Here is a 26,304-nt window from a genome sequence, read left to right as displayed (position 1 = left end):
TCACTGCAAACAGATCAGTTGTTGGGTACCTGTGTTTTCTAACAAAGTCTTTGGTGTGTTGGGTCTGTTAATAATTTCTACAAGCTGGTGCAAAACCATAGGGATGTAAGGCTGCATCTCTATACCTAGAAAAAAACAACAGACAAGTAATACATTAAAAATCACTTTTCATTATGGCACATTAATACAGCTGACAGAATTTATAAGTGGCTACAAGACCAAAACATAACTACACAACTGAAAATTCAAACTAGCATTTTTTTAAAAAAGCCAATCTCACCCATCTGAATAGAAATTTCTCCAATTGCCCATGTGGCATTGTTACACACAGAAATGAACTCTGGGTTTAGGTTTGTTCCCAAAATTGGCATGAAATCAGCTGAAAAAACACAAAATAAGTCGTCATTAAAATTTATCTTTTGCTAGAACATAGCATAAAACTTCAGCATAATATAATTTTAGCAGAAAATTCTCTTGACATTTTAACCCCCCATTATTTATAAAACCATACCAACAAAAAAGTTCAGAATCCAAGCAGGAAAGTTCATTATAGATATATCAATGTATTAAAATTAATCTCCCTTCTAGACTATGGGCATTTGGATACATTTGTCATAGGAACCTGTTTTTAAAAAAATATGCAATAGCAATTTCTGAAGTGAAGTAAGCATAGTATTTATTTAGGATCCAGTCAGAAGGAGGTAGTAGATGAAAATTCTAAATCTGATCAAAACAGGCATTTACAATCTAACTCATAGCAATCCAAAAGGAAAGATAAGTGTATGGAAATGAGAGAACAGAGATTTAAATATTAGTCACTACTAATGGAAATAGGGTAGGGTATTTTAATCTGAATATGAGGAAAAGGGAACAATGAAGAGTCATTTTCTAAAATGGACAGAAGATATCTTGGAAACTGGGTTGCTCCTCCCATTTGTTCAACAGGCAGGACTAACAACATTTTTTAACAATACTAGAGCAACAGGAAAAAAAATCCTCTGTTGGGCAGACATATTGGAAAAGGACACCAATATAAAGAAAAGCAGTTAGAGACAAGCCTGCTAGTGACTGCATCCATGGTGGCAGAAAACAGACCGATCATTTGGGTTATTAAGGATTCCTGAGATTGCAAGAAGAGAGAACCAACACTCAGAATATTCACACCAACTGGAACTCTTGCCATCAGCTGCAACCTCCCTTCCCTTCCCTTCCCAACTGACTGTTTTCTCCTTCCATTTAAAAATCTCAAAATACAAAGGAAAAAAAGTTCAATCTTCTCAAGGGCCTTGTGACAAGATGTGCTGCCTGATTATGACAGTATTGTAATTTGTCTCAAGCTGGAGTTTTGTCTTTTTGCCAAATGCACTGGAAGTGCCGTACACATTTAGGAACCTCTTGGTGTAATCAGAATACCTGTGAGCAGTCATATCTAACTTGAGGTGAAGCAAGATTTCTATGAAGAAATTGTCAAGCAAAGCAGGTTTTTTGTTTTGTCATTTCTGCTATGTGACTCTGAATCAACTGGAGGTGTGATACATGCTTTCAAGAAGCAGGATGGCTGCTGTCACCAAGAAACAAAACAGGATCACCAGAGGAAAAGAAACGGAATTGATGACCCAACTGATGCATACAGAATTAGGAAAGAAGAACTGCAGAGCACTAGTTGGTAAAAAAAATTGAGCAACAGAGAAAAGAAGTTATGACAAAACAGAGAAGTATGATTATAGTCAGTGTGGCTTTCCAAGAAAACTTGGCAAAGTTATTTTTCTCTCCTCCTCACTTCTCTTCTAACTTAGGAAAGACTAGAAACAGGGGGGAAAATTAAAGCAAAGCTATTTAGAGGAGTTAACATACTAGGAGTCCAATAATCAGGTCTAAACATTGTGTGGAAAAGGGATGAACCAAGTGAAACAGTTATGTAATTATTGTAAAGAAAACATTAAAATAAATAAACAAAATTGTATGTTCTTTAATTAAGATATATCCACACCCATTAAAGAGATAAGAGTAAATGGAAATGTAAGCACTAATTATTTATTTTGTTTTGGACAATAAACACCACTATAGATGGAAGAAGTACACTGTGTTTATGCTTGGATTTATTCCTATTCACTTCTCAGTCTTCAGCAACCCCAGGCATTGGAACCTGGCTGGCACAAACCTAACTGAAAGAAGGAGTTGGTTCTATCTCATTTAGCAACTGTTAGCATCTCTTACTAATGCCTACTAGAACAAGTGAGAGGAGCAACCCTGCTTTTAGGATACTTTCCGCCACTGAAAAAAAATGTTATTCTCAAACTATGTAACGTGACAATTCACATAGCCCATGCCTCACTCTTCTATTGCCAAGAAAAAACTGTCAGCAAAATGATACATCCATCTCTATCAGAAATCTTCCTGAACACATGACCTATATAAGCTGGTGGACCTTTAAAAACTATTTATAAACTTGCTTGTAATCCTTAAGAACTATTTCTAATCTTGCTTGAAATCAGTGCCGGGACCTGCACTGAGATCAGAGTTTCATCCAAATCTTATAAGAGATTCTGGTTAACATACAACCATGCAAAATAATGCCATGCCTTCACCAAACACACAGAGCTAACATTCATCATTTACATGGAAAAATATGTGAAATTCTATTAAGCAAATTGGGTTGCATGTACAAGTCAATCGGATGATAATCCAGGTTAAGAATGAGTAGGTCTCCTCATTAAAACACACACACCTTGAATTCCACTATTGGAACCTGCTCTTCACAACACACATTTTTATAAGTGAATTTAGTCCAGTCAAGGGCTAAATTTAGTCAAGACAGAACTCTGTGGTGTACCACAATGCTATGGGAGATTCCCATACCAAAATTAGAGCAAAGGATCAGCTGACCAATTTTGTACTGTCATATGTCAGATCTGACGTCAACTGTTCATAAATCCTAGGGAAACACTGAATAAAAGTTGTGTGACTGGGAGGATATCTGGGAAGAAAGAATATTCTTCAGAAAACTGTCACTGATCTCAACCAAATTATACCTGGATGACTTAACAGGCTCCTGAAACAATAATTTGTGAATAGTTGAGATTAAAATGGAATATTTGGACATGAATTGTGAAATTATGTCTGGAGAAGATGAAACTGTGTTCCACTGAAAAGGTGTCATCTGAATCACATAATAATAATATGGTGGAAATGCCATGATTTGGGGAGGCTCTACAACCTCTACAAATGGCTCACAAACACTGAAGGAACAATAGATTCTGGATTTTACCAACAAATTCTACAAGAGCACATCAGTATATCTATGAATTGAAGTTTAAATGAATGGGAGTTACACAAGAGTGATTCTATATGCAAAAGTTAAACCAGAATATCAAAGGCAGAAGAAATATTACATTTGGAAATATCCAAACAAATGCCTCAGCCACATTCCAATTACAACACTGCAGCAAATTCAAAAGCAAGCAGTTCATGCAAGGCTGGCTTTAGATTTGGGTTGAGTATGCACTGTTCTAGGGCTTCAAAACTTAAGGCACATACTCTGAGCCATTTGGTGTAGTGGTTAAGGTGCTAGCCTAGAAACCAGGAGACTGTGAGTTCTAATCCCGCTTTGGCATGAAAGTCAGCTGGGTAACCTTGCAGCAATCACTCTTTTTCAGCCCAACCCATGTCAGAGTTGTTGTGGGGAAAATAGGAGGAGGAAGTTCACCACCTTGAATTATTTATAAGAAAAACAAAGCTCTGAATTTGTGCAAGGCCACATGAAACAGCAATGAATGGAAATAGTTTTTAAAATGGGTCAAAATACCATAAGGCCAATGTGTAAGAGTGCTCAGCAGGTACTGTATAGAAAATATTTTGTTGAAATAAACTAAAGCTTCACAAAAGTTTTCCAGCAAAGATAATGAATATTACATATTCAATAAACACATATATAGAACACCTTGTGTGTTGTTTGTTTTATCAGAATTTATTTACTTATTAGCAGGATGCAGATGAAACAAAGATTACATTGTAATCCACAGTACTTCAGGATAACAGACAGTTTACAATCATTATATGGATTACGGGATAGGAAAACTTTACAGAGTTGAAGAAAATACGCATCAGTATTAAACTAGATTTCCTTAAGCCAAAGCAGAAAGACTGTGTAAAGCAGGGGTGTCAAACTGGCGGCCCACAGACCAGATGCATCACACGCAGGCCAGGCTCACCCCAGCTCTGCAAAGGCAAAAAATGTCACAATACGTCACAATGCACATGTGATGCATCGAGTTTGACACCCATGGTGTAAAGCAAACAAATAGGAAACAATCACTTCTTTCCCATTATTCTAGGTAAGAAATTGTTCAGTGAAATAATCCATACCATGGCATATTGGTAACAAAAACACTATAAACAGGTCCAAGCCATAAATATACACATATATTTATGGCAATTTTCTATTACTCCAGCCATCATTATCAACTTACAATATAAAGGACTTATAATATCAAATTAAAAAAACACAACAAGTATGAGTTGGCAGTTCAAACTATACATGATAACTACTTGCAGTATTAAGTTACTTACCAATGCAGGTCTTCACATGCTGAAAACATGCCTTTGTCAAATCTCCTAGCAAGGCAAAAGAACTCTGTCGTACCTCAGGCATTTTATCCTAGGAGAAAAGAAATAAGCTTTTGTTTTTATTTAGAAACTAAAACAGTACCAAGGAAAGAGAATGAAATTATTTATCTCACCTGCATACACTGGTACATCAATGTCAGGATATTGCTCCGAGCGACTAGTTGTTCAATGTTGCCTCCAAGTCCTTCAGCTAAACCACTAAGTAAATCAAGAGCCACAATCATGAAGTCTTTATCTGGAGCCTCATACTGGTCTGGTTGAGCATTATGCAACTAAGAAAAGACATAATCAATATTTAAGATTTAAGTATGCAACATTACAGTGTATAATTTTCATTACTTCTATTCTCCAAACCAGCAAATTGATCAAAGAATCTTATAATCAATTGGAGTTTAAATTCTACTAAAGCTACATTTTCTAATGCTATGAAAACTGGTAACAGAAAATACCATGGCTTGTGCAAGAGTCTTTTGTACCAGGTTCACACAGCGCTGGTAGACAGGTTCACAGTAGGGAAGGAAGCCAGATTGCAAGGCAGTGGCAACCGAAGACAGGCACTGAAATACAGGAGACACATTAAGTAACATGTGTACCATTATATAGTATGTCAAAGATATTTGCTACATTAATTCTGTTTAAAAGGGCACATTTAGAAAGATAAAATAAGCTCATATATTCACAGATTAAGAAACTTAACAACAATATGGGGACATCATCATAATGTTTGAACACACAAGACCACAGGAACTCCCCATTGATTCTTTGCAGCCTAATCCTACAACTCTTTCAGAAACACATTCTTAGAAGTTGACAGAAAGCTAATTCCTAGAAAATCCTCAGAACCGCCATGTTATGGTGCAATTATATTTCGTCTTGTCAAAAGAAGGTCTTCATGAAACGAATGGGGTTTATTCCTAATTATATGGATGCAGAATTAGGAAGCTTCAATTCCCCTATTAAAAGCTGACATTATAAGGAAGAAAATTTAAAAAATGATGATTTATAAAGATCAAAAAACTATTTCCAACAACAGCAGCAATTACCTCTAATAAAGGGAAAAGATCTTTATCTTCATCCTTTAACATGTTCCATTTTTGGATTAATGGAGGCATAAGCATCTGGATAAATTCCTGTAGACAATAAAAATTTCAATGAATGTATGCTCTATAAAACTTAGTTTTAGTATTTATGTAGATTGCCTTGAATTGACCACAGTTGAGTGCCCATTCCCCAACAATATTCTTAGCAATTTAGACTCTAGAGTTCTTCTCCCACTCCCAAATTAACAGATATTTGACAATCACTTGTTGACCCTGGGCACAAAAGTTATGTTTACAAAATGGTCCTGTTCCAGGAATGACTGGAATAGGAATCACCAGGAATCACTGGTTCCTGCCTTGCTGGCTTTGTTCTTGTAGTTATGATAAAATAATGGAAATACTATGATTGAATCATTTGAATAATTATAAGGAAAACATCTAGGCATGGTTTTTAAAGCTTTAGGTATGTAGTATTTTATTCATGAAGTTTCAAGTAACATTTTATAATGTTTCTTAAGAGTCAAATATAAAGCAAAAAAATGGAATATTCATAAATAATAAATAACTTGGGCAAGAAATCTCCAAAAATACTTATCTAGAATAAATGCTTGATAAAGAAGTGAATAAAAAGTCAAGTTTTTTTGTAGAATTAAGAGATGCAATTTATTTATTTATAAAATATATAGACACCCCCCCTCTTATCTCAAGGTAACTGTGGGCAATACTTACTGGTTTATTTAGATGATGGCCTACAGAATCTGCCAGAGTTCCTATGGCATCATAAAGAATGAGCAGATTCTTATGTTGGTATTTACTAAATGCAAATACCAAAGTATCAAGTATATAAGCAAGATGAGGAACAAGCTCTGTACAAGCCTCCTCTTCTAGAGTAGCAAAGGCACTAAAAAGGAAAAGGCAAAAGATTAGTCTACAGAATGAGGGAATGTATTTCTCCCTCTTAAATAAAATAAATCCTTAAATAAAATAAATCCTAACGGACATGAGGAATTATTGTTAAGACTTCTATTGAATATATTCTTATTGTAATAGCTAGAATAGGACTTATTTATCTAAAACTTACCGTAATCCTTTTATATATTTAACAAAAATAAAAGTTATATTTTTCTTAAAAAAATAATACAATGTAGCTGTTAAAAGCAAATATAATTACAGTAGAATGGCTAAAAATGGCTTTTCTAAACTAGAAAGGAGCTACCCAACAAAAATAAATAAAATAATACTGTAGTCTTCAGTATGTACCCTGAGAGCCATGGCTAGTATTTCTACACTTACGTACCTGCAGGCAGCTTCTTGTACTCTCTTGTTACTATCAAGGATACGCTTTAGCAATTCAGTCATTAATGGCTTCAAGTATGTGTCTGGGGGTTGACTGACTACCCAATGTGCATAGCGGCTAAGAGTCCAGCAAGTAATGGAGCGCACAAGAGCCTTTTTATCAGAGAGGCACTGAATAAGGTGAGGGATGAGCTCGGGAAGATATGGAATCATACCCTGCATGCAACCTGTTAGAATAAGAAAGGAATAAGAAATAGTTTAGCAATCTATTTTCCCACGATTTTCAAAGGAATAATTGCCCTGCAATTATCAAGTTGGGATTGTTCCATAGTTAAGTTTGTTATGTAGTAAGAACTGAAATGCTACTTTTGTTCCATTTTCAAGAGTGCCATGCAGCCTTCAATACTGGAAGTACAGCACAACTATTTCTGACAAAAAGATCCAAGCCCCTACTGTGATCTCAGATGAATCACATAATATCTTTCTAATTGTGCCTATAGATTTTCTTACTGAATTTTCTAGACAATATGAAGTAAAAATATATGCCAAATGATATTCTATCACAGCCATAATTTTTAGAGAGAAAAATATAGAGGACTGTTGAAGGAAGGAAGGAAGGAAGGAAGGAAGGAAGGAAGGAAGGAAGGAAGGAAGGAAGGAAGGAAGGAAATACACAGCTAAGCAGTTATTAAGCAAATCCTGCTTCCCCCATTGATTTTGTCTGTCAGAACCCTACTGGGAAATTTGAAATGGTAATCACATGATCCTGCAATTGTTGCCTGTTGCCAAGCACCTGAATTTTGATCAAGTTGGGAATGTTGCAACGGTCATAAGCAGAAGCAGTTGTATACAACTTTTTTTCAGTGCCACTGTAACTTCAAATGATTGTTAAACAAATGGTTGCAAGGACTGCCAGCTTAATCTCTTGTAATCCCTTTCTCTCCAATGAATATAAACATAAACATTAATTCTCTTCTTGCTAATTATCCAAGCACCAGGATAAGCATTCCAAAGGGCAATAACAATTTGGGTTCAAGGTCAGACATTCTTATACCCAATATGTCTTCCATTTTTCTAAAATGGCAGACCAACAGTTCCAATATGAAATTAAAACTCAAGAGATAAAGATGACAAATTTAATAAGATGCCTGAACAGATGAAGGTACAATTGTTTATAGCAAATGAAGCCCATATTGATTCACGTAATAAAAATGCAGGAAATCCATACTTAAAAACTTGTTTCAAAATTTCAATTCAATCATATCCAATGCCTCTTTGGCATCCAACAAGCCTACCAATGCTGATTTAAATTATTCTAAATGTACATCCAGAATGTCAGTTAGTAATCTAAATAGAGACGGGAATAAAAGATAATTGTCTGTAATCTGCATACCAAAGAAGGGGTCATTGTCCACATTTTTGCATCATCAGTTATAAAAATATCAGCTTGCACAGATTTGTAAATTCTAATTTTAGTTTAGGAACAAAACCAACTGGGTAATCTTAGGCAAGTCATTTTCTCTCAGCCCTAGGAAAAGAGCAATGGCAAGCTATTTCTGGAAAAAACCTTGCTAAGAAAACTGAAGGGACTTGTACGAGAATCAGACATGATTGAAATGTATTAATCCACATTAACCCATTACGCACAGTTATATTTATTGATATCTACAACAAAGGATCAAAATGCTGCAAAATAACCTAGTTGAAAACAATTTTGATGTGGAACTGGGGGGGGGGGAAGAAAATTGCTTCTTTTATTTTTTTGGATTTTTCCCAGCTTCTAGACTTTAGAATTTTTACATTATTTAGAGAAGTGAAAATTTTCCTGCTAGATTAAACTAAAGGTGGGGACTCATCTTTTGACTAAGGTAGGTGTTTCTTACAAAAGGGGACCATGGAGAACAACATTATTAAAGAGGCCTTCCTTATCAGGAAGAGTTGGCAATAAACACTCACTCTTACACATTACCCTGCACATTCACTCACATCTAAACAGACGTGCATGTATCAGTTCAGCCAACACAAATAACTTGCTTCCTTGTCTTTTGTGCATTTCAACTGGCGGAAAACAAAAGTAGCCAAACTGCAGAGAAGAGGCACATGGACCCAAGTACATTTGAATGTCCACCTCCAATGCTTATTGTTTTCACATAAGGTATCTGGTACGGGGCATTGGAGTATGCATGGAGGGGAGTGTAATTTAAAACAGAAGAAATTCCATATGCCTAAGAAGCTCTATGTCAGTACAAACTGGTATTTTAGAATGAGTCTATTTAACTTCTATCCATCCACAATAACTTTCAAATTTGTTTCCAAGTAGATTTAGGATTATCTCTCTTAGTATCTCACTAAAGTGTAAATAAATTATATATAATATATATAATTGAAGCCATGATATCACTTATTCTTGCATGTCTCATTCTCATATTTCTTGCAGCAGGAATATGTTCTATTTAGATTTATGTTCACCATGTTTAGATTTATCATAGTTTCTTACTCACTATGAACAGTAACAGAATACAACATGAACCTCAAACATCATTTACCTTCAGCAATTGCTCCTAGAACAAGGATGCCTGATTCTTTCACCACCCATTCTGGATGAAAAAGCAATTCTTTTAGAAGGGGCAAAATATGTGGCAGCAGCTCATCACGGAATACATTGGCAAGAACATCAAGGGCAGCAGCTGAGCATTTCCCTAAAGAAATGTAATATATACATATTTTGGTATGGTCTATTATGCTTTCAAAACCTCCCTCCACTTTATTTTGCAGTATTACTGATAGCATGCTATTTGTTGAAAATTATGAAGAAACTGTAACAAAGAATAAAATACAAAGGACTTAAAATTAACCTACCATACTAAACATTGTATGAGGAGGCCTTTTAGTCTGTGCTGGAAAAACATTCAAAAGGAATATGGAAGCCCATTTCCAGATTACCACATTTTATTAAATGGCAACAAAAAAGGCACAAAGCATATGCCTTTTAAATATTGTAGTTGGGAAAAGTGCTTCAGATTTTTTGTTAAACGAGTTTAAACCCTTATAACTTTGCAATCAATATTCTATTTATTTAACGACCAGGTACCTTTCTAACTGACATAAATCTGGGCAGTATACAATGAAACCAACAATTACAACCCTGTAATCCCTTAATTCAGGGTAGAGTTGGGGAATTAACATGAAATGTAAATAAGATTGTGGCACCCAAATCTCATATATAATGCATCCATGTAACATACCTAACTTCTGAACAATTACTAAACTAAACTTAATATGATAAACAGATATATTCACATGTTTTACATTATTTCAGCTGGAAAAGTGGCATACTTAAATTCCAGTCAGAAATAGTGTCATCATCATCAAGCTCATCTTCCTCATCGTCTTCATCTTCAATACCATCTTCTTCATGCTGCTGAGCTACTGTTCGTGAACGGTGAAACCGAGGCCTTATATCTTGTTCACTGTCTGGAATTGCTTCATCTTCCTCAACATCTCCCTATTATAAAAAACAAACAGCAAAATATAAAGAGAGAGAGTGACATGTTTCAACAATACTTTGGCCCTTTCTATGCTATATCAATGCTTTTTTAAAAAAAATTATATGCTCAGTTAAAACACCAAATATGTTTAAATTTGCAATGATTAAGAAGTAGAAAATAGCAAATAACTTACCAAAATGTGTTACAAAAAACACTAAGAATTATTAATAATACAATTCTACACATAAAGTTATAGGCAAAAATTTGGACAACCTGGTCAGATTATATATTTCTGATAATCCCTAAATCAGGGGTGTCAAACTGCCAGCCTGCGGGCCAGACGTGTCACACGGAAGCCATGCCCACCCCATTGCCGGCAATGGCAAAACTGTCCTGATATGCTGCATGTCACGTGACATTGCAAGTTTGACATGTCTGCCCCAAATGAATCAAAATTGGCACAACCTCTACATAATATATATTATTTATTTTACATTTTGTAAGTAACTAAAAAAAATAAGTATGCAATCAAATTGTTAGATATTGTGTTTCACTTTGTATCACACAGAAGCTACTTAGGGAATCATTGAATCATGTATTTTAATCAGAAGTTATTAATTTCTACATACAATAGTATCTATTTCAGAATCAAGTTTCTTTGGGCATATAGGTGCTAATTTCAAAGAAAATGGATATAGCTCTGTACTGAAACATGTCACATTTTACTCGATGTACAGAAATAAAAAAAAATCATGAGTATCAGAGGCAAAGTATAGTTATTCCTACCTTCAGCAGAATGATATCTATTTCTGAATATTTCATACCATTTACAAGGACAGGTATCAATCTACATAGAAAAAAATTAATCAAGTTATGGAATATTAATTAATTAAAATTAGCATGTATTAAATCATGAACTATAAAATTTTGAATATTTGAAACGTAAAATATTCCACAGGATGTCATTTCAGCATACTAAAGTGTTTCTTTGATTATACATATGCATACATATCACAGCCAAATGGACTATACCATTTGATTGTGCAATAGCAATCATAGTCATTTAGCACCATATTGCAGGCCCCATATTTGCTTCTAATTAGTTGATAGGTGCAATTCAAAGTGCTAGTTTTAATTTATATATCCATGTAAAGCTTGGCTATCAGTTGTTTTCAGGACAATTCCTTTCAGATGTAATCTTTCTAATATGCTTCTTGCTGGATAAATTATTAATAAATCTACCATTTTAGAAAAGTGAGGGAGAAGAAAGGTGCAGCAACAGGGCTTTTCAATGATGGCCCCTATCTCTTCCTTTCAGATATTCATCCAATGGTTTTCCAATAACTAATAAAGATGAAATTGTCCTGGAGAGCTTTCAGGGAAAGAAGGAAATTGATACTTTGGCTTGATTGTATTTACTGTTAAGTTTGATTGAGACTTCATTTATACTGTTAACCACCAGGAATTACACATTTGCTAAATAAATAGTGAAAGAAAATTTGACTCCCTCACAAATATGGCTTCTTTCCCTGGACAAAAGAAACAATTACACTAAGTTTATACAACACAAAAATTTTGAAACAAACGAGAGCTAAGTGGTCTGCAGTTGTGTTATATAACATGGAAAAAAGCATGAAGTGTTTTCATGGAGAAACAGACATTCCTTTGATTTGTTGTTGTTGTTAGTTGCGAAGTCGTGTCCGACCCATCGCGACCCTATGGACAATTTTCCTCCAGGCCTTCCTGTCCTCTACCATCTTCTGTAGTCCATCTAAGCTCACACCTACTGCTTCAATGACTCCATCCAGCCACCTCATTCTCTGTCGTCCCCTTCTTCTATTGCCCTCAATCTTTCCCAGCATTAGGCTCTTCTCCAGTGAGTCCTTCCTTCTCATTAGGTGGCCAAAGTATTTGAGTTTTAGCTTCAGGATCTGGCCTTCTAAAGAGCAGTCAGGGTTGATCTCCTCTAGGACTGACCGGTTTGATCGCCTTGCAGTCCAAGGAACTCGCAGGAGTCTTCTCCAGCACCACAGTTCAAAGGCTTCGATTCTTTGGCGCTCAGCCTTTCTTATGGTCCAGCTTTCACTGCCATACATTGCAACTGGGAAGACCATAGCCTTGACTATACGCACTTTTGTTGACAGGGTGATGTCTCTGCTTTTTAGTGTGCTGTCTAGATTTGCCATGGCTTTCCTTCCAAGGAGCAAGCGTCTTTTAATTTCTTGGCTACAGTCCCCATCTGCAGTGATCTTGGAGCCCAGGAAAATAAAATCTGTCACTACCTCCATTTCTTCCCCATCTATTTGCCAGCAATTGAGAGGGCCAGATGCCATGATCTTGGTTTTCTTAATGTTTAGTTTCAACCCAAGTTTTGCACTCTCCTTCTTCACCCGCAACACGAGGCTCTTTAGTTCTTCTTCACTTTCTGCCATTAGAGTGGTATCATCTGCATATCTTTGGTTGTTGATGTTTCTTCCGGCAATCTTAATTCCAACTTTTGATTCATCTAGCCCTGCCTTTCTCATGATGTGCTCTGCATATAAGTTAAATAGGCAAGGCGACAGTATACAGCCTTGCCGGACTCCTTTCCCAATTTTGAACCAATCAGTGGTTCCGTGTCCAGTTCTCACTGTTGCTTCTTGGCCCGCATATAGATTTCTCAAGAGACAAATAAGATGGTCTGGTATGCCCATCTTTTTAAGGACTTGCCAGAGTTTGTTATGATCCACACAATGAAAGGCTTTAGCATAGTCAATGAAGCAGAAGTAGATGTTTTTCTGGAACTCTCTAGCTTTCTCCATGATTATGCCACATGAAAGTTCTCACTGATATTACTAGCTTTTACACAACTTTCATAAAAACTATTTTAGCATGCAAAACTATGTATCAAGTTACTATGCGTCCATGGGTAAGTACATAGGTACAATTACCATCTCAATTTAAATGTTCCAAATAATGACTAGACAGGATTCATGAAACATGTTTAAAAGTTTTTAAAGACATGAGATAAACGTGCACATACATTTCCAATTAGCTAGAATAATATTAAGGGGAAAATAAACTTACTTAGTAAGATGCCGATACAATACATCTTTACAAATTGGCTGTTCAGCCAAAGTCAACCAGAATTCACAAGCCTCCAAAGCCACATTTTCATCTTGGTCCTGAGTCCTTTGCAGCATATACTACATATTATGGTAAGAAAGTAAAAAGAAACAGAAGCTCCATTTGAAAATACGATGTAACTAAAACCCTTTCATGTAACATTCTATTATCATATGGGTAATTTGGAAAAATGGGTGTTTAATATATGAATAAGTATAGATCGCTTATTTATTGATTGATTGATTGATTGATTGGGATTTATATGCCGCCCTATCTCCCGAAGGACTCAGGGCGGCTAACAACAATAACATACAATAATCCAGAAGTTAAAAGAAAAATTAAATTAATGGCCCTGTAGAATAAATTAAAATTAAAATTAAAATAAGTTAAAAATTAATAATTAAAAATTAAAAACATAATTAAAATCCCTGTCAGTCCAGGTCAGCCTGGTGGAAGAGGAGTGTTTGGAGGCCGCGGCGAAAGGACTGGAGATCTGGGGCCATCCGAAGCTCAGGGGGGAGCTGGTTCCATAGGCCTGGCGCTCCCACAGAGAAGGCCCTCCCCCTGGGGGTCGCCAGCCGACATTGTCTAGCCGACGGTACCCTGAGGAGGCCTTCTCTGTGTGAGCGCACTGGGTGATGGAAAGTTGTTCCCAGCAGCAGATGGTCCTGCAAGTATCCCGGGCCTAAGCCATGTAGGGCTTTATAGGTAAGTACCAGCACCTTAAATCTCACCCGGAGGACAACCGGTAACCAATGCAGCTCACGCAGGAGGGGTGTAATATGGGAGTATCGGGGTGCTCCCATCACTACCCACGCGGACGCACTCTGCACCAGTTGAAGCCTCCAGATGGTCTTCAAGGGCAGCCCCATGTAGAGAGCATTGCAGTAATCTATACGGGAGGTTGTTGTGACTCAGGGCCAGCCTGTGGGTCCGACAGCCGGGTCCGATGTATCGGAGGACTCAGATGTGGGGGAGGAGGGAAACGAACCGGCTGATGATGATTTGGAGACTTTGCAGAGTCCTCAGCCGGGAACCTCTTCTCAGCTGTGTGAGCCCGAGAGTGCGGAGGATGATGACCCACAGCTGGCCCTGTTCAAGGACGCCCGACGCAGGAGGCAGACGAGCAGGGACAAACAAAGAAAGGCTATGGGACTCCTCGGGAGGAGGCACAGGGAGACCACGCCCTGAGCTCTCTATAAAAGAAGTGTTTGGGGAGGGGCTGGTTGCTGAAAGCAACTTTTCCGTTTGAGAAGTCAAGCTCTTGTATTCTTGTAACAGTGTAATTAAAACTTGGCAGAAGCCTTTTGGTCTTGGACGCTTTCCAGACTCTTCTTTTGATTAGGGGTGCGAGAAGAGGGCTGGTTCAGAACAGTTTGCTTTCAGCCACCCACCCCTTAATACTACGATGGAGCAGCTTCTTGCCGAGAATGCCCAGCTCAACCAGCAACTCACCTTGCTGGCCACTCAGGTGGCACAACTGCAGGCTCAGGTACATGCTGCCCCCCCACCCAGGAGGAAATGTCAGATAGCTATGCCGGATAAATTTGCTGGTAAACCAGAACTGTTTCCTGCCTTCCTGGGACAATGCCAGCTTTATATCAGCGTGAGAGCAGCTGATTTCCCCACTGACCGAGATAAGGTGGGATTCGTATTGAGCCTTCTGTCGGGAGATGCAGCTCGTTGGGGCACGCCTCTGTTGGCACAGCCTAGCCCTTTGTTGGATAACTTTGGGGGGTTTTGTGACCATATGCGCCTCATGTACGAGGACCCGATTAAGGCGCAGACGGCCACCCGACGCCTGAAAGCTTTGAGGCAGGGTCAGCGCCCTCTACAGGCCTATATCAGCGATTTCCGGCTGCTTAGCCAGGATTCCGCCTGGAATGAGGCTGCGCTCGTGGATGCCTTTCAGGATGGCTTGTCAGAGGAGATGTTGGATGAGCTGGCCCGCGTGGACATTCCCTCAGACCTGAATGGGCTGATCCATCTTTGTCTGCGGATCGATGCCCGGCTGCAGCAGCGTAAGAGTCGCCGTGCCACCCCACAGACCCCTGCCGCCCCTGTTGTGCGTGAGCCCCCAGTCCAGAGGGAGGAGCCAATGGAGCTGGGTGCCGCCAGGTCCCGTCTATCGGTGACGGAAATAGACAGACGACGATCGGAGGGGTTGTGTTTTTACTGTGGGGACCCTGGGCATTTGGCTGCTTCTTGCCCGAAGAAGCGTCAGCGGGCGTCAGTGACCAAGCCTGCCCCGAGAAAGTCCCCTGCTTTGCTATCGGGAAACGGCCCGAGCCCGATCTAGACGGTGTGAAAGATCGGGCGACCCACAACATCCACACCGAGCGACGTTGTTCCGACGGTGCCTGTGAACCTCCACGGCATTTGATTTTGGAGGCACGTCTGATCCTTCCTGGCAAGCCAGAGGGGATTCCAGTCCATGCCTTAATTGACTCTGGGGCTACCACTAACTTTATGGATTCGGCCTTTGTGGCCAAATGGGCTGTTCCCCAGTGTTCAGTGGATCCGCCCATGCTTGTGGAGACCATCGATGGTCGAGTGCTCCTGTCCGGGCCTATCACGGCCGCCACGCAACCCGTGTGTATGGCCATCAGTACCCATGTGGAGGCCATTCAGTTCTACGTCACTTCGGATCTGCACTTCCCCGTGGTCTTGGGACTGGCGTGGCTCCGGGCGCATGATCCACAGATCTATTGGTCTCAGAACTTGGTCACCTTCCCAAGTTTGCAGTGCGTGGACCACACCCGCCATATCTGTGCCGGCCAGGTGGAGGGTTCCCCAGGGGTTTCCTTGCCTCCCGAACTGTCCGACTTTGCTGACGTGTTCAGCGAGTCAGAGGCGGACCAATTACCCCCGCACAGGCCCTACGACTGCTCCATTGACCTAGTCCCTGATGCGCCTCTCCCAGTGGGGCGTTTGTACTCCATGTCGGAGCCCGAGTTGGCTGCATTGCGGGACTTCCTGACGAAGAACTTGGCTCGTGGTTTCATCCGGCCCTCGTCCTCGCCAGTGTCTGCGCCCGTGCTCTTCGTCAAAAAGAAGTCGGGCGAGTTACGGCTTTGCTGTGACTACCGGAAACTCAACGCTATCACGGTGCGTAACCGCTACCCGCTGCCCCTCATCCCCGAGCTCTTGGACCGACTCCGGGAGGCTAAGATCTTCACGAAACTGGACCTGCGTGGAGCTTACAACCTCGTCAGGGTTCGGCCGGGTGATGAGTGGAAGACGGCGTTTGGTACTCGCTATGGACATTTCGAGTACACGGTGATGCCGTTTGGCCTGACCAACGCCCCCGCTGTGTTTCAGCATTTTATGAATGACATCTTTCGGGATCTGTTGGACCAGTTTGTTGTGATTTACCTGGACGACATCCTGATTTACTCCCCGTCGCGTGAAGCGCATCATCAGCATCTCCGTCAGGTCCTGCAGCGCCTCCGGAAACATCGGCTGTTTGCCAAGTTGGAGAAGTGCCAGTTCTACCAGGTGACCATTGATTTCTTGGGTCACCGCATTTCTCCTGAGGGCATCGCCATGGAACCGAGTAAAGTTGAGTCGTTGCAGAGTTGGCAACCCCCGCGTCGCGTGAAGGATATTCAGCGACTTCTTGGATTTGCCAACTACTATCGGACATTCATCCCTGGCTTTGCTGCCTTGACAGCCCCCCTCACCCGGCTCCTGCAGAAGAAGACTCGGTTCCAGTGGAACGCCCCCGAACAACAGGCGTTCCAAGCTTTGAAGGACGCCTTCATGAAGGAGCCCATCTTGAAGCATCCTGACCCGCAACGGCCGTTTGTCGTGGAGGCGGACGCCTCCGACATTGCCATTGGGGCCGTGTTACTCCAGGCAGCGACGCCCAACGGTACCCTTTTCCCTTGCGCATATCACTCACGGAAATTGAATCCCTCGGAGCGCAACTATACCATCTGGGAGAAGGAGCTGCTGGCCATCAAGGCGGCGTTCGAGGCTTGGAGGCATCATCTGGAGGGGGCGCGGCATCAAATCGAGGTCCGGACGGACCACAAGAATCTGGAAAGCCTGCAGACCGCTCGGAATTTGAACCAACGCCAGATCCGGTGGTCCCTCTTCTTTGCGAGGTTTGACTTCCGGGTGCGGTACATACCAAGCGGGCACAACCAGAGAGCGGATGCTCTGTCCAGGAAGCCCGAGTACACCCGAGTGGAAGACAAGCTTCCGCCCAGGACAGTGATCCCCGTCGAGTCTTTTGCTGCGGTGCGGGAGCCGGTGGATATACGGGCTCGGATCCGGGAGGCGCAGCAGCAGGAGGCGTGGGTGGCTCAGCGGAAGGAAGAGGTGGGGCCAGATTCGCCTTGGTCGGTCACGGATGGACTCCTGTATTATCGTGACCGGCTCTATGTTCCAGGAGGGCCACTCAGGGGACTCGTCCTCAGCCAATGTCATCAACCCGGTCGCCTATCGTTTAACTCTGCCACGTTCCCTGCGCGTGCACCCCGTCTTCCATCGGTCCTTGTTGGTCCCCGAACAACCGGCTTGTCCACTTCGCCAAGCGGAACCTCCCCCATCAGGACCTCGTGATGGCGACAGCACCCCCGAGTACGAGGTCGCCAGCATCAGGGATTCCCGCTGGCTGAAAGGTCGCTTCCAGTACCTGATCGAGTGGAAAGGGTACGGGCCGGAGGACTTCACATGGGAAGACGCGACCGCCGTTCATGCCCCTGCGTTGGTGACTGCGTTTCACGAACAGTTCCCATCCCGACCGCATCCGGATCGGCAGACCCGGGGGAAGGGCCCTGCGGTGCGGGATAGTGTTGTGACTCAGGGCCAGCCTGTGGGTCCGACAGCCGGGTCCGATGTATCGGAGGACTCAGATGTGGGGGAGGAGGGAAACGAACCGGCTGATGATGATTTGGAGACTTTGCAGAGTCCTCAGCCGGGAACCTCTTCTCAGCTGTGTGAGCCCGAGAGTGCGGAGGATGATGACCCACAGCTGGCCCTGTTCAAGGACGCCCGACGCAGGAGGCAGACGAGCAGGGACAAACAAAGAAAGGCTATGGGACTCCTCGGGAGGAGGCACAGGGAGACCACGCCCTGAGCTCTCTATAAAAGAAGTGTTTGGGGAGGGGCTGGTTGCTGAAAGCAACTTTTCCGTTTGAGAAGTCAAGCTCTTGTATTCTTGTAACAGTGTAATTAAAACTTGGCAGAAGCCTTTTGGTCTTGGACGCTTTCCAGACTCTTCTTTTGATTAGGGGTGCGAGAAGAGGGCTGGTTCAGAACAGAGGTAACGAGTGCGTGGGTGACTGTACGTAGGGCATCTCGGTCCAGAAAGGGGCGCAACTGGCGTACCAGGCGAACCTGGGCAAATGCCCCCCCTAGCCACGACTCCAATATGATCTTCAAAACTGAGTCGTGAATCCAGGAGGACGCCTAGATTGCGTGCTCTATCAACGGGAGGTAACACCTCTCCTCCCATAACCAAAGATGGAACCTCTTGGACTAAACGAGATGCTGGTACGTAAAGCCACTCAGTCTTGGCTTTATATACTATTCTCTATATTCTGGCTACTTAAAGATTAACTCTCCTTTTGCCTTATGCAAATTTATCCTAGTAGAATAATATTTTGACATCCAATATCTCATTTCTAAACATTTAATCAAATTTTTATTTTCAGAATTCTGCCAATTTTCCTAGAAACAGGAATCATTATTGTTTGTTTTCCTAGACTCCCACCATTTTATTACTGAATAATCAAATACCGATGTGCCCTGTACTGTATTGGTAATTTAGAAATATTTGTTATATTACAAACTGATTTTCTCGACTACCTATTTGAAAAATGGAATGTTTTGTGCTGATTCACATACAGGTCGGTATTTGTTCCTCTAGTTTTCCACTTTTAAACTCAAGTAGTTTGTCTAATTTCCAACTAAGAAAAAAAACACATATTGAAATGTAAATGGATTTTTGTTTGTATTTCAATTTAGCAAGTTAGGAAAGTTTACCTTAAACACACAAATTAAATGAATTTCTCATCAACCTTAACATAAAGCAGCCATCTATTTTCACAATGTTGTCACTAATAATTGGAAACATAATTGCCGTGGCTATAGAAATAACTGCTAATCACTGCAGACTGTAAACTATGGCTTAGCTCACAGCAAGGTTTTTATTCTGCAATTTAGTACGTTAAAAAATAAAGCATGAGACAATGTGCAGGCAATATTTAAATCTGTGTATTCACAGTAACAACTTGTAATGTTTTATATTAAAGTAGTCCTTAGGCTATGACCACTTGTTCATTAACAGTTCAAAGTTATGACAACACTGAACAAGGGGGACTTATGGCCCAATTATCAGAATTCCATTGTCACAACATCCCTGTCTACATACTTGTGATCCAGGCACTTGACGCCCAGCTCAAGTAAGCTGAAGAACAGTTAACAGAGCACAAGACAAAGAAATATGAAAAGTATGCTCATCACTTTAAAAGCAATTCCCCATAATTTATAAACTTTTAGAACAACCAAATTTATGCATATAAAAACTTCATTCTATATGTCTACTGGAACTTTGGGGAGCTGAAGCAAGGATATATTATTTAGAATCAGGCAGTAGCAGAATGAATTTTTTTTAGAGATTCACATCAGACTTAGCTTGAAAGTTCTAATACACAATGCGAAACAGTGCTCAATGTTCAAGATGAAATGTCTGTCCACAGTCTGTCCATACCTTAACATTCCTAAACAACCTTTAAAACACCAAGCAAGCTCAATGGTAAATTGTAAACACAGTTGCAAGAAAAAGTATGTGAACCCTTTGGGATTACGTGGAGTTTTGCATGAATTGGCCATAAAATGCGCTCTAAACGTCATGTAAGTCACAACAATAGAAAAACACAGTCTGCTTAAAATAATACTACACAAACATTAGCTATTGTCACGAAAAGTGTTACCTCAACAATACTAATCATATGAGGAAGTAAACGGTCCATTCTAACTTCCAGCAGCATTACCAGAGCCCGACAAACATTTTTACGTACTTCAGGCTCCTCATCCCCAGCCAATGCAAACAGATTCTGTTAAAGGGGAATCCAAAAAACAAGAAGTGTTTAATAGATAGATAGATAGATAGATAGATAGATAGATAGATAGATAGATAGATAGATAGATAGATAGATAGATAGATAGACAGACAGACAGACAGACAGACAAGACAGAGATATAGATCACTACGGATTAATTTTCAGATTACCAACATGATTCTTTCAGTAGTCTACATTATTTGGAAGCAAAAAATGATGGACCTAAGCATTTTCTAGACTTCACTGTTCTAGAACAATATTCACACTTTTAACAATGCAGACATTTTTATTGCATTATAAACGTAACAAAAGCTAAACCATGGATAAGGCTTTCTTAGCTTAGATACTTTTAGTAGACAAGACAGAACTGTTTTAGTTTGTACAGGACGTCCTGACTCTTCTAATGCTCAACATCATTCAGATCAGTTAATTACAAATAAAAGTGGTTGCTATGTATTGCAGATACATTTATTTACAAGCAAACAGCTATACCAATCAATCCTGCCAAAGCAGAGAATAGGGAGTTTAAAAGTAGACAAAGTGATGTTACCTTTATTACCCTCATCAACCAGACACCAGCATAGCTGGAAGTCAGACAAATAGATAACTACTTAGACCATTTGTTTGACTAGACATTAATAAAAAGTAAGAAAATTTGGGCCCTGGAAATGTCTGAAAAAGCAACTCAATTATTAACTGAAACAAAATTCTCAATTTTTATAGTTACTGGCTTGGGCTTTTAAAGTAGTTTTTTTGTAAATGTTGTCATACTTTATAAAGGAAAAAAATATATTACTGTCCACTTGCTCTCTCTTCAATCCAAATGGAAAATGGCATTCGGAAAAAGAGGAATACATCATAATTATCCACAAGAGATACACTCAAATATGAATTGCTCACCTCAATAAATCCATCGATGTGCAGCATAAGGGCTTGAGTTCTACTAATGATAAACTGATTGACACAAGCAACTGCATGGGACCTATAAACATATTAAAAAAAACTTTAAACATTACTTTAAAAAGTCAAACAAATACATTTGCCACTACTTAGATTTAAACTCAACATCAACCTCTTTGCAAAAGGAAAAAATAGCTTGCTATTTAATACTATGAATAAAGCACGTGGGTATACAGTATTGCATACCTGGAACAGCTTCAGAAATGTCAAAAACATTCTGTACCAGTTATACAGGAAGTCCTCACTCAACGATCATTTGTTCAGTGACCAAACTTATGGTGGCACTGAATAAAGGAGTTACAACCAGTCCCTGAAGTTACGACCATTGCAGCAACCTGTGGCCATGTGATCCAAATTTGGGCACTTGGTGGCCTGCCTGCACTTACAACTACACATCTCCTTAAACTCCCCCCCCCCATCGTCTTGCTCCATCTATGCTCTTTTGGTACCCTGCACTCCATGCCACCCTAGCTGACCTTCACAGTCTTCTTGCTCCTATTGCTGACAAGCATGCCTAGTCTGGCCCTTCACAAGGCAGCTGCTGCTTCACAAAGGGCCAGGGGAAGCAGGCCTTGTCAGCAGAGGCATTGGGTTGGGGGCTGCAGCTCATACTACTTTGCTGGGACAGGCTGGGGCTTCCTGAGTCGACTGCACACCTCACCATGCTAGTGGGCCGGGCTAAGGCGGTTGAGGCTTCTAGGGAGGCTGGAATTCATGCTTTGTATATGAATTTTTTGCAGCCCCAGAGCTGCAGTGAACCAAGAAGCCTGAGCTGCAGAGTGGCAAACAGAGCCACAGCGATGAAATTCTGGCGCTGCTTGCTGCCCTGTAAGGCAGGGTGCAGGGCAGTCAAAAATTCATAGGTGGGAGAAATAGGCAGTTGAGGGGATTGGAAGGAGAGGCAGTCCTTATCTTGGAAAAAAACCTGCAGCTCAGGGGTTGATAGGGACTAAGCCTGGAACAGCTTGGATTTGGGTACTGACTGATGGAATTCAACTAACAGCAGCAATGAAAACTCCCTAGAATCGTGGTTAAGTGATGCGATCATGAGATGTCACACTTTATAAGTGCATCTCTTATTTCTGTATTAAATTTATATGCTTAACTATGGAAATACAAAGCCTAATTTCTGTTGTAACTCAAGGACTATTTGTAGTTTTATAGCCATACTGTTATTAGGAGAGCACCTCTATGATATTAGACTTAGAAAAAATTCTAGTTGGATACCTTCCTTTTTTTCAAGTATTTATTGATCTCTAAGGGCTAGTAAAATGATAAGTGCTGTCATCTAAAATTCAAGCTATTACTGATTCATAATATCCAGAATGCAAAATTTAGTCAGCTTTCAGATAAATAGCTCAGTATCACGTCACAAGAATAACTTGTGGCACACAAATTATCTAAGTCTAAGACAAAAATGAAATGACCTTTCCAATTCAGAAAAAAAACGTTAAGTCAATAGAAAGGGCCTTTTTCCACAATGTGTCAAAATCTGAAAAGTAAAAGCAAAGAATTAAATTCAAGGCCCAAAACCTGGAGTAAAATAAGTCAGATTATGCAAAGAAAGTAACTCTGCTATGAAAAATGTATAGGTTATTATTGGGTTTATAGGTACAATTCAAAGTGCTGATGGCTATCTAAAAAGCTCAGCATGACACAGGGAATGGATATTTCAAGGATCACCTGTCTCCAATTGTCTCTGCCCATTTGGTAGAGATCCAGTAGGGTAGGTCTTCAAATCCCATCTATTAAAAATGTCATCTAATGGAGCACATTTTTTGTTGTTGTGAAGACTGCCCTCTAGAATACCTCTTTCCTCCAAGGTCTACATAGCCCTATGCCGGTTTGCCTTCAAAAGAGTCTTGAAGACCCTGCTCACACCACAGGTCTCTCAGCCCACTATTTGGTTTGCTTGGTCTTGCCATTTCTTTTTGTGCTTTAACTGATTCCTACTTTTTTCCCCCAACCTTTGTAAACTACCCAGAGTTGTGTATAAATGGATGATCGTAGAAACTAAAATACCGTATATACTTGAGTATAAGCCGAATTTTTCAGCCCACTTTTTGGGCTGAAAAATTCCACTTCAGCTTATACTCCAGTCAACAAAAAAACTTACCGAGGACTTGTGCGCGGCCGAGGCTTTGGTGCTTCCGGGATCGCGCGCACCTCTCCCAAGCCACCGCCGTCCGGAGACCTGCCGAAGTTTGGGGAGGTGCGCGCGCACCTCCCCAAACGTCGGCAGGTCTCCGGACCTCCGCGCCCTGCCTGCCTGCTTCTTTCCGCTGCGGAAAGAAGCAGGCAGGCAGGGCGCGGAGGTCCGGAGACCTGCTGACGTTTGGGGAGGTTTGGGGAGGCGCGCACCTCCCCAAACCTCCCCAAACGTCGGCAGGTCTCCGGACGGCGGCGGCTTGGGAGAGGTGCGCGCGATCCTGGAAGCACCGAAGCCTCGGCCGCGCGCAAGTCCTCGGTAAACTCCGGGCGGTCACTTGCTTCGCGTCTCCTGAGGGAAGGGGGGGGCGACTGGAGCGGGCGTATTTCCTCGCCTGCTGGGCGCCGCGATTTGCCCGGGGAACGCGCGGGCCCCGAATGGCAGCGTGGAGCGAGGAAGCGGACAGCGAGGGCTTCCCCGAGAGCCGCGGCCACACAGGGTATTCCTGTGTATTCAGGCTTGCAAAATGGCAGATCGAGCCTCTGCTGGCGGCAGAGGCTTGCAGAGCGCGGATCCAGCCTCTGCCGGCGGCGGAGGCTTGCAGAACGGCGGATCGGCTTATACTCGAGTCAATAACTTTTTCCAGTTTTTGGGGGTGAAATTGGGGGTCTCGGCTTATACTCGAGTCGGCTTATACTCAAGTATATACGGTAAATAAATTTCAACAGTACACTCATGTTAATTATATTTAAAACGCTTCCCTGAAAATTCTGTAAACAAACTTCAAATAATTGGTAGAGAACTTTATTTCTTACCTTATTTTTGGACTGCTATGTTTGAAGAATTGTAGAAACTTAGGGATCATGATATTAAGGGGACGATCTAAAGCATCACTGTCTAAAATTTCGGCTGAATCTTCACAGATCTTCTGAAGAGCTCCAAATGCACCCTGTGAGATAATTTTTTGTCTTTTTTTGAAACTTATGTAACATCAGACTCATTATTTTAAAAAAAAATCTCATCTCACTGCAGGTTGAATTCCAAATACAGCTGACATCTTATTTACTTAAAAGATCTGTATGTCTAGTCCTCTTACAACAGAATTCTGAACAGCTCAAAACAACAATAAAACCAAAAACAATAAAAACTATAAAACCAAAAGGAAAAGGCATTCAGCCATCTCACTTGGATGCCTCCAACAAAACCATCCACAGGCTCACATCCTACCTGACCCCAGTCCCTGGGAAGAACAAGCTTTTCAGACTTCCAAAAGACTAAAAGGGTGAGGACTACCAGATCCCCAGCAGAAGGATGATCCACAGAGCAGGAAAAAGACAGAGAAGCCATGCTACGTCCCATTAGATGACAACATTTAAGTGAAGGAGCTGAAGAACACCCACCCTATCAGACAGGGTGAGGCCAGCAGACACTCTCAGGGAAGAGCAGTCTCACAAATAACCTGGCTTCATGTCATGTAGGGCAGGGGTCCCCAACCCATGGTCTGCAGCCCACTACCAGGCCTTGAGCCTTTTGGAACCAGGCCGCGGAAGTGGTGGAGCTGGGCATGCACAAGCTTGCCCACCATTCATGAGAGACCATCCCATCTCCCCGTGCCAGTCTGCAAAGCCAGAAAGGTTGGGGAACTCTGATATAATGCTTTAAAGTGACAAGCAGCTCCTGAAAAGAAATTGGGAGCCAGTAAAGCTTGTGCTACATTAACATATGGGTAAACTGAGAGGTGGCCAACAGTGTGTATGCCATCATATGCTGAACCAATGTTAACTTTCAGAATATGTTGCATTTACCCAACAACTTATAAAAACAATACTGTTTTCATTTCAGAAAATACTAACAGAAAGATCAAATAAGACATTTTTCAATGTAAAGGAAGAAAAGATAAATAGGAATGAAGTAGGAATTTGTTTCTAATCCAGTCGCTAGCTGAGTAAGTCTTTATTTTTACAACAATATGCTTTCTTTAGTTAATCAGCTAAGTTTTCTCCTAACTGCAGAAAATGACCAGGAAAAGGCAACATTTTCCAGTTATAAAAGGATGAAACAATATACCTTCTTTAGCACAGATTTTATGATATTTTACAATAATGTAGGGGTATTATTAGGAAAAGTTTTCCTTTATATATTTTGTATCTGCTTATATTATATTGTATTTTTATAAGCCAGTCATTAACTATAAGCTTAACATATACATTAGATTTTAAGTTTCAACCCTAACTTTAATCCCTTTAGTATTATAATTTTGTGGAGATTTTTATGACTTTGGGGAGCTTTTTTCCTTGTTTTGAAGCCTTTGGTATTGGAACACAGCCCTAATCTAGCTGTGCTCTTCTTGCTAACACATCTTATTTTCTTCAATAAGAATTGTAGAAAGTTAACCAAAAAGGCAAAAATAGCTTAATAATATACAGAACATTATGACCATTTGGGAAGAAGCTGCCTATTATTTAATTTCCATCATATGAGGGCATCTCACAGTTCCGTGTAGAAAAAAATAAAAGTAGTAAAAATAATAATTACCACACTGTTGACCTATTCCAAATAAAAAAGGC

At 40.9% G+C, this 26,304-nt stretch overlaps 1 protein-coding gene across 3 annotated transcripts in view; it reads right to left on the bottom strand.

Moving 5' to 3' along the window:
• Positions 1 to 26,304, bottom strand: part of TNPO1 (transportin 1) — a gene marked incomplete at its 3' end in the record, with an annotated part of 49,193 nt that overhangs the window by 13,349 nt on the left and 9,540 nt on the right. For 2 of the 3 annotated variants that reach the window (XM_083357275.1, XM_083357276.1), the window contains 15 exons: positions 24,553 to 24,686; positions 21,529 to 21,610; positions 20,500 to 20,622; positions 13,517 to 13,635; positions 11,237 to 11,297; positions 10,299 to 10,467; positions 9,509 to 9,661; positions 6,964 to 7,189; positions 6,396 to 6,567; positions 5,670 to 5,756; positions 5,076 to 5,183; positions 4,740 to 4,898; positions 4,570 to 4,657; positions 281 to 379; positions 30 to 125 (listed from right to left, as the gene is read on the bottom strand). In XM_083357275.1, the coding sequence (XP_083213401.1) occupies positions 30 to 125; positions 281 to 379; positions 4,570 to 4,657; positions 4,740 to 4,898; positions 5,076 to 5,183; positions 5,670 to 5,756; positions 6,396 to 6,567; positions 6,964 to 7,189; positions 9,509 to 9,661; positions 10,299 to 10,467; positions 11,237 to 11,297; positions 13,517 to 13,635; positions 20,500 to 20,622; positions 21,529 to 21,610; positions 24,553 to 24,686 (1,876 nt within the window). Of the gene's footprint in view, positions 1 to 29; positions 126 to 280; positions 380 to 4,569; positions 4,658 to 4,739; positions 4,899 to 5,075; positions 5,184 to 5,669; positions 5,757 to 6,395; positions 6,568 to 6,963; positions 7,190 to 9,508; positions 9,662 to 10,298; positions 10,468 to 11,236; positions 11,298 to 13,516; positions 13,636 to 20,499; positions 20,623 to 21,528; positions 21,611 to 24,548; positions 24,687 to 26,304 lie in introns of those variants that run through there. The other variant, XM_083357277.1, reaches the window with a different exon arrangement.

The sequence above is a fragment of the Vipera ursinii genome, assembly GCF_947247035.1.
Source record: "Vipera ursinii genome assembly, chromosome: 2".
Taxonomy (NCBI): domain Eukaryota; kingdom Metazoa; phylum Chordata; class Lepidosauria; order Squamata; family Viperidae; genus Vipera; species Vipera ursinii.
The sequence above is the reverse complement of the archived record's forward strand: the minus strand, read 5'-3'. Positions and strand labels throughout refer to the sequence as shown.